This window comes from Bactrocera tryoni, chromosome 4, assembly GCF_016617805.1.
Source record: "Bactrocera tryoni isolate S06 chromosome 4, CSIRO_BtryS06_freeze2, whole genome shotgun sequence".
NCBI classification, from domain to species: Eukaryota; Metazoa; Arthropoda; class Insecta; order Diptera; family Tephritidae; genus Bactrocera; species Bactrocera tryoni.
This window is the reverse complement of record NC_052502.1, coordinates 72999697-73017795: the sequence shown is the minus strand read 5'-3', so window position 1 is coordinate 73017795 and position 18099 is coordinate 72999697. Positions and strand designations below refer to the sequence as shown.

Here is an 18099-nt window from a genome sequence, read left to right as displayed (position 1 = left end):
TTTATTTATTTTGACCCATTAAATTGTTTAAATCTCTCAACACACTTATCAATTTAATTGTATAATTGTTCCTTTTTAAGCTGACTTGTAACTATTTTTTCGTTTTCTTTATGGAAAGTTTCATGACTAAGATTGATTGCTCTGTTCAGTGGTCCTAGTACCACCATGTTTTTACATTTTTTTATTTTTATTTTCCTTTTTTTGTTTATGTCTACGGTATTAGACTTTTGTTAAATTAAAAAAAAAAAAATGTTATGTAATGTTTTTTTTTTTGTTGTATATGTTTTGAGTGTTTTTGTTATTTTGTATTAAATTTTTTTTAATTTAATTATTATTATTATTTTTCAAGTACTTCTTTTTTTCGTTTTAAAAACGTATTTATTTTTCGTATGTAATATTATTTATGTACTATTTTAAATTTCCTAATTTATTTTTCCTCCTTGTTTTTTTAATATACTAGTATACTTTTTTTTAATATTTTTTAATTTAATTTTTTTTTTAATTTTTTTATTTGTTTTATTATTTTTAAATTTTATTATTTTTTTTTTTTTTTACATTTTTTTTTAATTAATTAAAATTTTTTATGTATTTTATTTTTGTTTCGTAATTTTTATTTATTTTTTTTAATTAAATTTTTTTTAATTTTAATTTATTATTATTTTTTAATTAATTTTTTTTAATTTGAATAACTATTTTCTTTATTTTTTAAATATTTTTTTTATTTATATTTATTTTTTTTTTTAAATACTTATGTTAAAAATATTTTTGTATAGTTTTATCAAATCAAAAATAATAATAAAAACAATGCCAAAAAAAGTCGAACTATAATTAGATGATTTACAGGAGCTTCGATATATCGCGCATTAGGTCGCTACCACTAGTTTTATTATCATATGAGCAAGCAGGAGATGCCTTAAAATATTTTTTTATTTATTTTTAAAATTTTACTTGGCGCCTAGTTTGCGTAGGTTGCGATTTAAAAAGCAATAAAAACAACTTGATGTATATAAGTAAGCAAACATAAAACTGTCTTATGTTATAATAAATATGGTATGAAGGTATATACATATATGTATATACTATAGGTATATATATTTATGTATGTATGAATGTAGATATAAATGTATGTATGTATATATGTTTGTATGTTTTTATGTACTTATGTATGTATGTCAGCATATTTGAGCGCCAATTGCGGCATTCAGCAACTAAGCATTGGGTGATCAGTCATTTATGGTAGCATTATATTAACAACTGCCTTTTAAGAGTTATGCAAAGGCATTAAAAATATTTGGAAGTCGCATGAATACACACAAATACACCGGAAAATAGCGCATAGATGGAGTAAAGAAGTTAGATTTTTATGTTAATGAAATAATTAGTGCTTTTTTGCCAAGCTTTGAAACACTTAAGTAGGCTTTTATAAAAGGTAGGTTTTATGTATGTATGTAGTAGCTAACTAAATATAGTACATACTATATGTAAATGTATAAAATAAATGCTAAAATGTGCAATTATATACATACATACAATAGAATACAATTTCATTGTTTTGTTAAACAATATTTTTTCACTTAATTTTTCTTCAGTAAAAAAAAAATAATCATTGAGGCATTTTCTTTAATTACCACACAATATTTATTTATCTGCTATTAATTATTACACATTTTTCAAAATATTTCAACAATATTTTTATATTTTTTTACGTTGTATTTTAAATATTTATTGGTTTGAAGAAAAACTAAATTTTTAAAAATTTTTTTTTGGTAATTTCAGTTTAACATATTTTTCTATAACTTTTTTTTTATTAATTTTCCGCTCTCGAAGATTTTTTTTTTTTACTAAATTATTTTTAACATTTTTTTTTTTTATTTATTGGGTTGAAAAAATTGTTTTTTTCAAATATATTTTATAGTGATTTCAGTTTATCATATATTTTTTATAAATGTTTTCTATTCATTCTTCGCCCTTGAATATTTTTTCTATCTAAATTCTATTTTACTAAATTTTTTAATCAATTATTTTTACTAAGTTTTTTTTCAATATTTTTTCTACTGATTTATATTTTTACTAATTTTTTCATATTTTGCTGAATTATATTTTAGTTTCACCATTATTCACTCTTTCCATTAATATTATTATTTTCGGCATTTTTTTGTGAAGCATTTAGGCCCTTCCCTTGAAATTTAAATATTTTTAACACTAATTACTAACTTTTTATGCTGTTAATTGCATAAATGCTGCTAAAAAATCAAATTAGCAAATAACCATTATATACTTCTATATTTGTATATGTATGTATATATGTATGTAACAGCATGCTCAAATGCCTTTCTAACGCATTGCCATGCAGCTACGCCGCTTAGGCTGTAATTACAGATTATGCCGCGTGATTTTAGTGCTCGAATTGCTGGATAAATAACAAAAAAATACAGAACTAGCACATACATATATGCTAGTATATAGCAATATAAGTTTAAAAAATATTTTTTCATTTATATGTATGTATATATAAGAAAAATTTAATTCCTAACATATGATTCACCATGTACATACATTACCTCGATTAAAAAATATTTAGTATTTTCCATAAGCATCAAATTTTTTACACACATACATTACATTTACATATATATACATATATACATATGTACATATGTATATACAACTTCAGTTAAATGCGCTTACGGTCTTTGATTTCATTATTTGCACTTTGAAACTGAATAAACAATTAACGAAGTATGAGATCATAATGAATTGTTATAAATATACATATATATATGTATATATATGTAAAATATGTTAATATGTGCGTTGTGAGTGCATTCATAGATATGCGTTTAGTAATGTAAGTAGGTACTTGTATATGTGAATATAGAAATATGTTTATATATATATACTTGATAAGTATTTATCGAATATTTTTGTTGTTGTTTTTATTGAATTATGCCACAGCTAAACATTTGCTTTCGATTTATAATGAAGTAGTGCCACTTCATTTGAAGTACACCCCTTGTGTAAGTTTTAATTAGTGTAAATTATTTAGAAAAACACTTAAATAAATATTATTAAATGCTAATAGGTGCCAGCAATATTTTTTTTTATTTTTTTCAATTAAAAAAAATTAATGAAAACAACATTTAAAAAAATAAAAATAAATCTAAAAAAATTAAAAAAAAAAATATAAAAAAATTAAAAAATACAAAAAAATTAAAAAATACAAAAAAATTAAAAAAATATATATGTTTATAAAAAAAATTTGCAAAAACATAAAAATAAATAAAACAAAGAAGGCTTTAAAAAATTAATTAAAACAAAAAACAAATAAAACATTAGCAATAAAGCTTTTATATTTTTAAATAAAAAAAAATGTAATTAAAACAGAATCTAAAAAACTAAAAAATATTTAAAAAAAAGTAAAAACAACCTAATTAAAACAAAAAAATCAAAAAAAGATAAAACCTAAGAACTTAAAAACTAAAAAAAACTAGGTAAATAAAAATAAAATATATAAAAACTAAAAAATTAAAAACACTAGAAAATAATTTAAAAAAAATACAAAAAAACTAAAAAATAAATAAAACAACGAAAGCTTTAAAAACTTAAATAAAAAAAAGCAAACAAACCATTAGCAACAAAATTTTTTATATTATTTTAATAAAAACAAATTTAATTAAAACGGAATCTAAAAAATTTAAAAATATTATCTAAAAAAAATTAAAAACAACCTAAAAAATTAAAACAAACAAATAGAAAAAATATAAAAACCTAAAAACTTAAAAAAACCATATAAAAAAATTAAAAAAAAAAACTAAAAAATTAAAAACACTATATAAAAATATTAACAGAAAAATATAAAAAAATTAAAAATAAATAAATCAACGAAAGCTTTAAAAAATTAAATTAAAAAAAAAAAAAACAAATAAAACATTACCAATCAAGTTTTTTATATTTTTTTAATAAAACCAATTTTAATTAAAACAGAATCTAAAAAATTAAATAACATTATTTAAAAAAATAAAAACAGCCTTATTAAAAAAAAAAATTAAATGCCCCAAAAATTAAAAACAAACTTTTAAAAAAAATCCAAAAAAATTAAAAAAACTTTATAAAAAAATTAAAAAATAAAATCTAGAAAATTACAAAAAAATTAAAAAAAACTATATAAAAAAATAAAAAGACATATAAAAAACTAAAAAAATTAAAAATAATTAAACATTGTAAGCAGTAAAAAATTAGGTAAAAAAAATCAGCAATATAAAACACACAAAGATTTCTAAAGTAAGAAAGGAAGTTTACAAGTATGTCATTAATAATAAAGCAATATTAATAATATACCAAAATTTAATATAAAAAATAAATATTACTAAAAACTAAATAAATATATAAATAATAATAAAACAAATGTTTACTGTTTTTTAGATACATTATATTATAATATTTGCATATGTTGGAACAAAAATATTTAAAAAAATATTATTTAAAAAAAATTTAAAAAAAATACAACAATAAAAAATTAAAATTAAATAAAATACAAAAAAATTAAAAAAAATGACAAGGCGTTAATTTTAGGATACCCTTTATATAATTAAAAATTAATAATAATAAAAATATGAAAAATATGAATTATAAAACCCAAACAAGTAAAAAAAATAAACACAAGTACAACAATAGAAAAGTTTAAATTAAAAGTAAATAAAATAACAAAAAAAGATTTCAAAAATTAAAAAAAATGGCGATGTGTTAATTTTAGGACACCCTGTACATATTTAAATATATTTTTTCCTTTTATGTATAAAAAAATTGTTAAAAAAAAGCTATGAGAAATTACAAAAAGTTGTAATACTAAAACTAAAGCGATTTTTTAATTAATAAAGTATGTAATTAAAACTAACAAAACAAAAACAAATATTTTTTTTTTAATATTCATAATTTTTAAGATACTAAATTTAACTGCTGCGCAAAAAGCGAAATCCCAATGCTTTCCTAAATATTTTCTCACTTAAAGAATTTAATAAATATAAATATGTACGAATATACATATGTATACACATATGTATTTCGCTGTACATACACAAATATATGAGTAATTTAACAATAACATTGTTATTATATGCGCTATATGTACGCCCATATAAAAAATGTAAGCGCAAAATATTCCAGACACTCAACTCTACAAATCAGGCATTGCAAATTGACTTTTTCAAACATTCTGCAACGATTCCGCACACCAAATTTAGCTGGAAATACAAAATTTGAGACAAATTCTTTGTTCGAAATTTTGTGATAGCAAGTAACAGCGTCTAACATCACAGTAGCAAAATGACTGTAAACTAGTGAAATCTAACAAAACCCAAAAAATAGAACAGTTATACGGTAATGAGAAGAAGAGGCTGTTAACGATAACTCCAACTCTTATTTCGGTTTTCTCAATATTATTTAAATAATATTTATACATTTTCGCAAAAATATCGCTGTAAACATTCATAATAATGTTCTTATTTTTGTATTTACAGCCTGTTTAAAAATATATGGACAACACTTACAACGTTATATTCACCACACGGCTTTGTCACTGAGCTGTCAGTAGAGCTAACATTTTCAACACAACAGCTGTCAAACTGACAGGCAGAGAGAGAGAGAGAGAGAAATAACTATGAGCAGGCAGCCAGCAATTATTTCATGAGAAAAGCAAAAGGATTGCTAGTAGCCCATAAGCAAATGTCACAGCTGAGCGGTTAGGTAGAAAAAGAGCGTAAGCGCAGTCAAGAGAATACATATTGACTGCGCGCGAGAGCGAGTGACTGCAGCAAAGGCTAGCTGCCTGACTTCAACGGCCTGCGAAGCCTTGCCAAACGCCAGCCACTGACAGAACTGAGCAGCACAGCGAAGGAAGCTGTCAACGGGCGTTAAAACGGATAGCATTGCGTCTGCTGCGAACGCAAAAAAAAAATTATATGAAATTATTGTTAAAATTGCAAGTATTTGTGAAATTTAAACGAATTTGTACAATATAGTTAGAAAAAATCGGAAAAACGCGTATATAAATCGACGCAAAAAGTTTATAATAAGCGTAGTGAAAAGCTGCTCCAAGGTGCACACACACAGCATTTTTGGGTGTGAAAACGAAAGTGAAAATTTAGCACACAACCGAGAAACGAGTGCGCGCGTACGAGGCGACAGCGACGGCGGCGGCAAGACCACCTCCACTCCCAAGTGACGGCGGGTAATAGTGAGGAGCGCGCGGTTGACGGTGAAACGTGCGACGTGGTGCGTAGAAATTGTGGAACGCGTTGGGGTCCTAACGAAAAACGAGACATCAGGTCGTCGCTGCAGAGTTTCAGTCTTTCAGCACTTGAGTCGACAGCATAGTCTGGCGAGGATGCTGTGCGTCGCTGTGACTGCTAAGGAAATAACAAAAATCGGCGATTTAATCGTGTGCGCGTAGTGGCAGCGCGGACAGACAGGCATTCTAAAGGCACGACACCACGAAAATATACAGGTTTACCCGTGGATAAATATTGAAATCGGCAAACAAGTGCAGCGCAAGTTTACGACAACGTCCTGCGAATTCCCTTTGCGCTGTGATTTGTGTGTCACGTGAACTGAGCTGTGCAGCGCTCACGAAACAAATAAGGTCTCAAATAAACGAATGACGTTTAGCGCCTGCAAATATGCTATAGTCAATGATTTGGCTTGCACAAAAATAAAAAAAAAAGTGTCGAGTGTAAAACAGCTGAGCGCTTCAGACAAGGGCAGGTTAACGCCTAAAAGTGTGCTTAATAATAGTCGGCCAACTTGTGCGTGTACGCGTGTTAACGGGCGAAAGTATGCAATGTATTATGTAAAACGGGTAGTTAAGAAAATCGACGTGAAGGCTGTGAGATAAATGAAAGCTGCAATACAGCAAGTGTTTCGAGTTGTGAAAATTTAGAAAAAGCTTAATTGGGAAATTTTTGTGGCGCTAAAAAGTATGCTATACTCTCGTTAGTTAGGCCAAAGTGCGAAAAGTAAACAAATTAGTGAAATTTGCTGAGGTAAAATATAATAAATTCTGTGAAATACAAAGAAATTTAAAAGTATTAAGTGTTGCGCCTAAAAGAAGGCAACAATTTTATGAAATACAGCAAAAAAAAGCGCTTAAGTGGCATAGCGTTACTGCTAAAGCATGAAATGATATGAAAGCGAAAAATTATTTGGGAAATCAAAATTACATTTCGCCTAAAACTGTGCAACGTTAAGCGCAGTAGTGTAAAGTTCACAAAAAATTCGAAAAGTTTAATGCAAAAAAATAAAGCATTGCCTACATATACTACGCACACGCTCGAGCGCCCAAAAGTCTGCTCCGTTTTAAGTGAAAATCAACACAATTTGTTAGGAGAGCGAGAGAGCGTCTGGCAGTAATTTTGGCTTGCCTAAATAAATTGTCTTAAAAAAGTCATAAATAACACAGCAGCACGTTTTATAGCACTCGTGCATATATGTATATATACATAAAGGAAATCGACTTAAAAAATTCACCGCATTGTGCATACATATGTATGTATGTATATTGCTTGCGCGCTCTCGTAAGGCTCTCTCTCGACGCTTTGCTGCTTGAGTGCGTAAATTATTGTGACGTCAAAAGTCAAAACTAAAAGTTTTACTCCTTTTTTCGTATGCGTATGTGTTTTTCTTTTGATTTGATTTGTGTAAACGCCTAAAAGTATACCAGCGTGGTGCGTGAAATGTGCGAATATTTGCTAACCAGCGGTGTAAATTGTAGTGCAATCACAAATAAACGTCAAACAAATACTGATTAGCCAAAATAGCAACAACAACATATACTACAGCAGCTTCAACACGCAAACGAATAGCGAAAATTTTTCAACAAAATGGAGCAACCCAGCATATTGGTGCGCATTTTGCACTCAATACCACATGTGAATTACACTTTTCAGCGGGTGAATGACACCTTCAATCCGGACAGCGATGTTTATCTTGAGGTGAGTGCGCAAAGGTTTGCGATTTTTGATAATTGGTTGGCAAAAAGCCGAAAAGTATACTTTAAGTTGTAAGATTTTATGTAAACTACATGCTCTTAGCTCATTTTTTGAACTGGTTAAGTCGGCTATCACTTAAATTTTACAAAAAAAAACAATAATAAAAATAATAATTAAGAAGAAAAAATTAATATATTAAATAACAAAAAACCCCAAAAAAAATATTTCATAAAATAAAAAAAATTATATCGAGAAAAAAATTAAAAACAATAAACAAACCTTTTTTTTTGTCGAAAACAATAACAATGTAATTCATTTTTTAAGTTTTTCTTTAACTTTTTTTGCATATTATTATATAAAATAATTATTGCTGAGTTTTTAGTTTATTTACATTTTTTTCTCTTTAATAATTTTTTCAAACATTTTTCGGAAAATATAATACTTTATCTTTTATTTATTTTATTTTTATTGATTTTTTTATATAAAGTAATTTGTTTTTTTCTGCTTTTAGTATTTTTTACAAATTTTTAATTATTATTTCATTTCGCAGTATTTAAAATTTTTAAAAATATCTTTTGAGAAAAAATTTAAAATTTATGTTATAATTTTTTTACTCGTATGTTGTATGAAAGTAATTTTTATGGCAAATAATTTTATTCATTCCGCTTTTAATATTTTTTTTTTTAATTTTTATTAAATTTTGCTGTTATACATTCTTAAAAATATTTTGTTGAGAAAAGTTAAAAATTATGTTTTTATTTTCGTTTATTTCAATTTTGTATGAGTTTTTATACAAAATATTTATTATTTATTCCCTTTTAAATATTTTTTTTTAATTTTAATTTATTTTGTCGATTTACTTCTTTTACGAATTTTTTAAAACATTTTTTTGGAAAAATTTAAAATTTTCATACAATTCTTATTTATTCCAATTTTTCATGCAATTAATTGCTACAGTTAGAATAATTAAATTTAATTTATATTATTTTTTGCAGTTTTTTATGGAAATAATTAATTTTTTTGACTTTTGTTTTTTTGTTCAATTTTTAATTTTCATGTTATATCATATAAGTTTTTTTTATTTTATTTTATATATCTCTTTTGGTAATTGTTTTCAAATTTTTCCAATGTTTTTTTTTTGAAAATTTCCAATTTTATTTTTTCATTTTTATTAAATCTCTTTCGTGTCAAATTTTATTTTATATAAATAATAATTCAGTTAAAACAGCTAAGTTTTATGTACTTCATTTTTTTATATTTTTTCAACTTTATGTTCCATTATTAAATTTTAATTAAATTAATATAAAAATAATTAACTTCTTTTTTATAAATCTTTTTTTTTAACTTCGAAAATTTATTATTATTGATTTCAATATCAAAATAATTTAAATAATAAATATAATAATTATTTTATTTTTGTAAATTTTTGAAGTTAGAAAATTAAATAAAAATTTAATATTAAAATAATTTAAATAAAAAATATAATAATAATTTTATTTTTATTAAGTCATTTATTTTATTTTTTTAGTTCCGAAAATTAATTTTCATAAATTTGTTGATTTTATTTTTATATTTCTGAAAATTAATTTTGCAATAAGCATATTTTGCAATATTTGGCATTTTTCAAATTATTTCTTTGGCGCTGCACTCTACCTCACCGCTATTACTATAGCTACATCTACCTACATCTTCCCCATAGCACCACCATTTCTTTATTCAACCTCCATCCACCTCGCATATCCTTTTACAGTTGCTTGAAGGCCCGTCGTTTAGCGGCTTTGCCAACCACCAGCCTTATCACGCACCAGCATTTGCTGGCATGTCATTACGCTTGCTCCTTACTCTCTGTATACCTATAATTCTTGTGCCGTTAAGTCGCGCCGCTCCTGCTCACCTGCACTTTTATCACAGCAAATTTTACCTCACTCTAACTACTAATTACACTCTGCGAATTCCCTGACTTCCTTTGCTTACGCTTTGGTTGCTCCCGTATTTTTTACAAAGTCTGTTATCTCTCTCTTTCTTTGAGTCTCCTTTGCACCGTTCGTTTGTGTTTGCCTACCGCGTTCACGTTTTTGATTGCTCTATTTGCACGTCTTGCAGACGCGTATTTGTCATCTTCATCATCACCATCATGGCGAGTGTTTGCTTTTGCTTTGTATTTGTCTTTGATTTTCTTCCACACATTTGCTCGGTCTAGAGACTAATCGTGATTTCTGTTTATTTTTTTATTTTGTGCCGCAACTCATTTTTCTAACACTTGCTTGATTTTAATTTTGTCTTCATTTTATTTTTATTTTATTTTATTTTTTATTTTTGTTTCAAATTCTATATTTACTTTCCACGAAATGATCAGAGGTTACAGTTCGGCACGGCATATTTTAGCAGAAAAATTTGCCAGCCTCGTTCATGAGATAATCACTCACTTGACTGGAAACGAATCTCACACGAATTTTGATTTGCTTCATAGAGACAGCTGTTAGTTGGAAGCACTATATTCCCTGATCTCTGTAAGCTCACTTGCTCCGTAAATCAAAGTTTTAAGTCAAAAACTACTTTTCTGCTTCTAAGACAGGCTTGCAACGCAAATAAATTGTGTATTGCTGCTGTTAAGCCGATATCTTCGCGAAAAAGTTCGTATATACTTAGTATTTCATCGTCGCAATCACACCTAACTGAAATTCTCAGCAGCTTTATTTAAAAAAAAATATATAAATTCTATTACTAGCATTATCTATTGATAATTTTGAGAATTATTTTAGTGTTCTTCCACGAAAAGCAATAATTTACCGAGTTTAAAGAAAAATCTACTAAATCTCTACTGAAATTTGGTCTTCATTTTCATTTTCCAAGTATTGCACGTTACCCCCTCCTAATACGGAGTTATGAATCATGCTAAGCGTAATTTCGTTATCTATACTAAAATTCTATGCTGATTAGTGGTAACAGTTAAAAATAAAATGTAATGCATTTTTGTAGTAATTTTATCTACAGTCCTTGTATTTGCCATAAATACCATTTATATTTGGAAAAGATAAGCAATACACAGCACATTCGGAACATATGTATGTTTGTAGGTTAAAATTTGTACTTTGTGTCGATAACTGAAAGTCAAAACTTGATTGTAAACTACTTATGATTTCTCAGTTAAGTACGTATGAGCTCTTGGCTTACTTAGGAATATACATAAATCACCATATACTTACATAATTTAATTTATGCTTCGAAAAGAAATTTGAAAGCTGGTTTCCGTTCCGAGAATCTCTATCTATCGTTGAAGAAGGAAAGATCAGAAATAAAATGACTATTCAAAACTCAAGAGACACCCGCTTTGACAACTGAACTGTTACTAATTTTAAGCTGTTGCTACTTTCAGTTGGAAAAACTAAGCAGCCTCGAAACGGATTAAAACTAGTAATATCTGTTAACGAAGAATGCTTCCTAATCAGTCTGACACATACTATATAATAGACCGAAATTTAAGAATATCTTTCATTTAAAACATCTTGAGGTCTAAAGGATAACGCAAAAAGTGTTTGGAAAAACTCTCATCAAAATACCGTTTCTTCCTCTCGTAGAAAAAACATTTCTATTGTAAATAGTTCTTCCACTTACATCCCCAACTCTGACGGTATATAGAAATGTGCAGAAAAAATGCAGGCTATTTATAATAGTACTAAAAAACTGCAAAAACTCTACTCGGGTTTTATCTAATACTCTCAGAGACGCCATAACATATTTAGGCTGACATTAACTGGACAAAATTTAAGAAATTTTCAATACTCGCTCTCAAAGTTAGCTTGTGATCTATAAAAACCATAATTTTTGTGATGGTCGTATAGATACATATAGAAACGAAAAAGCTGCTCTGATTTTATCCAGCACTTTGAAAAGCTCGTAAAAAATGCCTGAATATTTAGCTTGAGGGATTTCAAAAGACATTCGAACTTCGAATCAGCCACTTTCCTACTCTCCTCTAATAACACTAATGACCCACTTCCAGTTGCTTCTTTTTAATCATGGAGAAATCCTTTCTTATATAGACCTTAAACAGCAAGAATGACTAAAAAGCCTCTGAGAGCTGACATTACCAACCCAATGCGATAGTGGCTTTCGCTTTTCAAACAAATCTGCAATTCTCAACTGATTTATAGATATAAGAGTACATCGTCATCTAACATGCAAAATCGTAACATGATATTTCTTTAGTTTGCAGGAGCGGGAAAAACAATATAAAACATAGAAAATGCTCAGATTGAAGCACAATTTTGAATTTTGGTCATAAATTGGTTTTATCTGACAGCAGAAGGTTAAAATTGCCCTGCAATATGATGTGGTGATATAATTATTGATATTTATATCCCAAAAAAAGTACATAAATGATGATGCGCTTAGTCGATTTAGTCATGTTCATAGGTCTGTCTGTATGTACGCGAACTAGTTCCTCAGTTTTTCAGATATCAAACTGAAATTATGCATACGTTATTTTCCCACCAAGAAGCTGCTCTTTTGTCAGGTAGGTAGGACTTATAACCGTTATGCTTTTTGTGGACAAGTACTCAAGGTTTGGTGCCTGATGGGCCCCAAGTATTTTGTGTCGGATTTGTGATAAAGTTCCGTATTCCCTTATTGCTTGCAAGAACACATTTTTAGGATATGCTCTCCAAAAGGCCAGTGGCTCGTGATAGTACCTGTAGGTTTGTATTTGCTATTTCTGGAGCTAGCTAGCAGGCCCTCTGTTCTATACCTATCAAATTTCGGCCATAATTATTTTATTATCTTGCAGCTTGTTGACAGGTGGAACACATCTGTTCTGTGCGACTAATTCAAAATGCTTGGGTAGCTCCCTTTTGATCGTTCCTAGCGCGCATAGTACTAGCTTTGCTTCGGATTCGTCTAAGGAGGCTGCAAGCTTTTCGTTGCCAAAAATGTTCTGTAACCCGGAGCGCTTATTAGGGATAAGTGGAATTAATCTGCCAGTGATCTCAAAGCTTTCCTGCAGTTGTTGATTACGTTTGAATTAATCTGTGGTGTCGACAAGGCAAGCAAAGTCGCCTGTCTGTCCCTGTATATGGTTGCTTTCTGTATCCTCCAAGAGTTATTCAATAGAACTTCGCAGGTCTTCGCTATACCTAGTACTTCCGCTTGGAAGATGCTGGCTGAGTTTGGTAGGCGGATAAAGGTACTTAGGAAATTTCGCAGGTATAATTGTTTAAGGCAATGCTACAATCTGCGAAGATACTGTTCATAACGAATCTACTATGGTATATAGCTGCCATACAAACTAAACTATGAAAGTCAAGTTAAAGACCTTTTTACTGTGCTATAAAAAATGCACCTATGAAGGCTATTATTCATTCGCTGTAACCGAAGTAAACACTTTTTCTTGTTTTTGGTATATTCCTTATTATAATTTGTCGAAATACACCTTTAAAAGCATTTTCCATTAAAGCATTATTCAAATATCTTTAACGCCTGCTACATCTCATTTAAAGCATTTGCTAATTTCACGCTTTCATCTTTTCATTTCCGCCTTTCTTATAACAACCCACGCCACCTCACTTCGCAACCTTAGTTGTTCCTCATTGTAAGGAAACAGGAAGGCACGCTATAGATAGATAAGCGTTGAAATTAATTTCACTGTCAAACGTTTTATATTAATTTATGTCTGATACAGATTATCTATACATATGTATTTATTTATTTGCCATTAGAGCAGCACATGCGTCCCTGCTAAATACAACGCTTTGAAGGCCTCAGAAATGCTCACTCTTCCGTTTCAAACTGGGGTATGTGTGTTTATCGATGGCAGCCACCGCTCACTCAAAAGGATTTGCCACACTACGCGCTGCCTTCATTTTAACAGCCTGCCATGCCTCTCATTTCCATGCTACCGCGCGCTCTCATCTTCTTTTACACTCTCTTGCTCACACTCTCGCGTTTGCTGTGCTGTGTAGTGTAGTCTACATGGCCTTGTAGGTATGATTAATAATACGCTTGGCGATTGTTTGGTGAATTTGTCATTTAAAGTCCTTGAAATTTTGTAATGTTCATGTTATATGCAATTGTGTGACCTCACACCACCACAGGGGGCCCTGCGCGTTTGCCGTCTATTTAGCGCAACTAATGTTACTTTTACTGTTGTTGCGCTCTACATTCGGCGCAAGGCGCGGAACGAACACATATCGATATTTACATAGCCTTGTGACTTGCGATTGCACGTATACTTTCAGATAAGCAATCGTTTTGACGGTGGCGTCTCTGTATCCAGCTCGCGTACACACAATTGAACTGATTGAGCAATTTGTACGTTTCCTCATTCAGTTCTCTGGTATCTAGTTGTTGTTGATGTCCTTGGAAGTTTTTGGCATAAATAGAAGACTTGAGCAACAGGGGTTTGGAAAGAATTTAGCATTGAACGCTAGTTTTTTGTCGGACTAAAGTGAATTTTTGGCTATAATCATGATTGACTGCTTTAATTGACCTTAATTTGTCAAAGAAGAAGAACTGACCTATTGGGAGCTGAAAGAGACTACTTATACAGCATATAAGGGAATGATCTTCGGTTGTATTGATACTAGTTCGGACTAAGAGCCAACAAAAAACCACATAAGATCTCATGTTAACCTTAAAACTCTCTCAACACAAACGAGTCGATCTGATCTTTTATCTTATCTACTATGTACAACCGATTAGCACGACCCATCCAAAGAAAGTCGGATCTATGTAACCGGATAGAATTAACCTCGAGAACCCAAGCACTATTTTCATACTTTCTCAAACAAGTGGTGGAACTACTATTTTTCGCAGACTTCGTTAAGCTTTTCCGAAGCATTTTTCCCAAATTTATAGAGCATATAATACTGATATAATTGTCATCTAACAAGTCTTGTCTATGGTAGCCTAGACAAGCGCATGTTTTGGACTTCAATTGGACTCTGGATATATAACCGCAATTACTCCTTACACAAAAGAGCCAACCCGAACTTTTTTCCTAACTGCTCTGTTCAATAAATTAATACGACCCGCACCCAAGAAAGTCGGATCTATGTAACCGGACCGAAACCGCACTCTTATCGGATCAAGGATTACCAACTCGATAACTCAAAAAAATGATGTGACTATAACAACAACGAAACTAAGACTAATTAGGGTGTATGCTGCTTGGTGGTTCCGCCACTTTTCCCCTTTGTTCGTTCATGAAAATTCTTTCTACACACAAAAGTAGAGTTTGTTCCAAGGAAATGAGTTAGTTCTACTTTGTTTGCTAAGCTTTTAATATGGAAGTGAATAAATTTCTTAACTATGTTGGCTGAGCTCTGGATTCATACAACCGACTTCGCCAATTTGTCAGCTACTTCGTTCCATGACTAGTACTGCAGTGAAGCACCTAGTTAAGGGAAATGTGGATCTTGCAAATGTCGAAAAGTTATTCGCTGGTCTCCTACGAGCTTTATTACTAAACTATTCGATCGCTCAAAAGTGCGGAATGAGTGGATGAAACTAAGCTTTTCGGAAAATGGTTCTGTCTGCCGTTCAATATAACGTACCACTCTTCATATCCTAAATATATTTCTTTCAGATTCTTTAAGAGAGAATGCTTTCAAGGGAACATTTATTGGGATCTAAGGAGTTTGTTTAAAGACTGGCTAAAGTAATATTTCCGTTAACAAATAAAGTTCTAAAGACTTTCAATATGACAATGTTTCCGCGGATTTCGGTAGTCAATATCCACTAATCTAAAGAAAGATTTGATATCAAAATCGCTTGGAGAGCTTGTGGATAAAGCGATTTGTTCATTATCTTCTCGAAACAAAAGTCCTTCCAGCGAGGTAAGACTTTAGCTGTAGCTTCAAGCTTAAATCCTGACCCAAACATATACAAGGAGGAAGACCTCGGTCTGAAGTTTTTCAAAACACAAAATTTTCAATCTCCCTTTTTCACCGAAATAATTCCATTATCGAGCGCATAACCCCGTACTCGTGCCTCGCCTGTTAGTCCGTTCACAACTCAGCCACTATTCCGCGCAAGAAAATCAGTAATGAGATGCAAATGTTACTTCACAACCTCGTACTCGTGCCCTGCCTGTGTGGCCGTCCACACCTTGCGCCGTCCATTCATCTCTCGTATACATGTTTATTATTTAACTTCTTCCACATGAACTCCGAACTCAAAGAAGTTGTCCTTAATTTCCACAACTGCTCGCTGAACCGTAACATAAAGTGCATACACAACCACGCCCCACAACTTTTGCGGCGCTTCAAGCGTGAACGGCACTTGCGAGCGAAAATAAAAATGAACGAACACGCACACAACCACACAAACACACACAACCACAAGCAGTGCAGTGCAGCCGCAGACTCACTCGTACAGGAACAACTTAATAAAATACTGCTTGCCGTGTCGCGCACGCCCCGCCGCCCAGCCTTGACGCTGGATGGCATTAATGACGCAATAACCGAAAGGGTGTCGTCGAGTAAATGCACCGTTAAGTCGGTCGTTCGGTCAGCTGGCTGACCAAATAAATTGAACAGGTAATTGGTAACAGCCAACGGTATGAGTATGTGTAGTGGGTAACGCGAATTTACAACGATAGTGTTCGATTCGGCAAGTGGGCGAGAGAGGCATGCGACAGCGGCGTTTGTGTGTGTGGGTGTGTGTGGTAAGGGTTATGATTGAGCGTTAGCTTGATTGGATGTCGACATACTGGCTTTAATGCATATATCTGCATGAGTATGCACGCTTAACGGTAATAGCCGAATGTAGGCACGGTCGTAAATTGCAATGCAACAACAACAGCAACACTAAATGGTACAATAGCAAACCGAGTTGCCAGATTGACCTAATGGAAGTGGCGGTGGCATGAAGTTGGTTGGAGTACAATAACCGCAAAATGCACAATTGCCGAATGAGAAGCAACAACAACTACAACAACAGCAAATATTGTGTTCATAGCGCAGCAGCATGCGCTTGTGCAGCTCACTGTAAGGCAAAGCCTTCATTATATGTACATATACAACTATTTTTGTATGTGTGCATGTTTGTATGTGTGTGTGTGTGTTTGCATTGAAAACGTCAGCAACATCCTTGCCATTGCCCCAGTTTTCGAGTACAACACAAAAATTAACTAGCTGCAATATTTGTTGTACTCGACTCGACAATCGGTTAGTTTGACGGAATTGGCTGTTGGCAGGTTTTTTTTTGCTACCGAATGCAACACTGGCAGCAATGGCAAAAGGCGGGGTAGTGTACAAAAAAAAAATGGAGCGCGACGTCAGCAATGAATGAAGTCTAATTTACATACATACATATGTATACAGATGTAGATGTCATGCATGTGCTTATGCAGGGAACATTTCAGGCTGAATGACGTAGGCGAAGTTATACGAGTATTCAGTAAATTGTTTGGGGTGAACAGCAACAGAAGACCAATTGAGCGATCAATCAAGAAAACGAGAGTAGAATTAAATAAATTGTAGAGAAAAGTGAAGATATCTTGTCAAATAAACAAGTTTTCCATACAAGAGCTTGATTTTGATCGTTCAGTTTGTATGACAGCTATATGCTATAGTGCTCCGATCAGAGCAATTTTTTTGGAGATTATGGGGTTACTTTGGATAATAATCCGTGCCAAATTTTGTGAGGATATCTTGTCAAATAAAAAAGGTTTCCATACATGAGCTTGCTTTTGATCGCTCAGTTTATATGACAGCTATATGCTATAGTGCTCCGATCAGAGCAATTTTTTTGGAGATTATGGGGATACTTTGGACAATAATCCGTGCCAAATTTCGTGCCGATATCTTGTCAAATAAAAAAGTTTTCCATACATGAGCTTGCTTTTGATCGCTCAGTTTATATGACAGCTATATGCTATAGTGGTCCGATCTGAGCAATTTTTTCGAATATTAAGGGGTTACTTTGGATAATAATCCGTGCCAAATTTCGTGACGATATCTTGTCAAATAAATAAGTTTTCCATACATGAGCTTGCTTTTGATCGCTCAGTTTGTATGACAGCTATATGCTATAGTGCTCCGATCAGAGCAATTTTTTTGGAGATTATGGGGATACTTTGGACAACAATCCGTGCCAAATTTTGTGACGATATCTTGTC

At 31.0% G+C, this 18099-nt stretch overlaps 1 protein-coding gene across 1 annotated transcript in view; it reads left to right on the top strand.

Moving 5' to 3' along the window:
• The window catches only part of LOC120776124, a 169192-nt gene that overhangs the window by 12646 nt on the left and 138447 nt on the right, over positions 1 to 18099 (top strand). The window contains 1 exon segment of the mRNA XM_040106652.1: positions 5517 to 7985. Within this exon segment, the coding sequence (XP_039962586.1) occupies positions 7875 to 7985 (111 nt within the window). The 5' untranslated portion in view covers positions 5517 to 7874.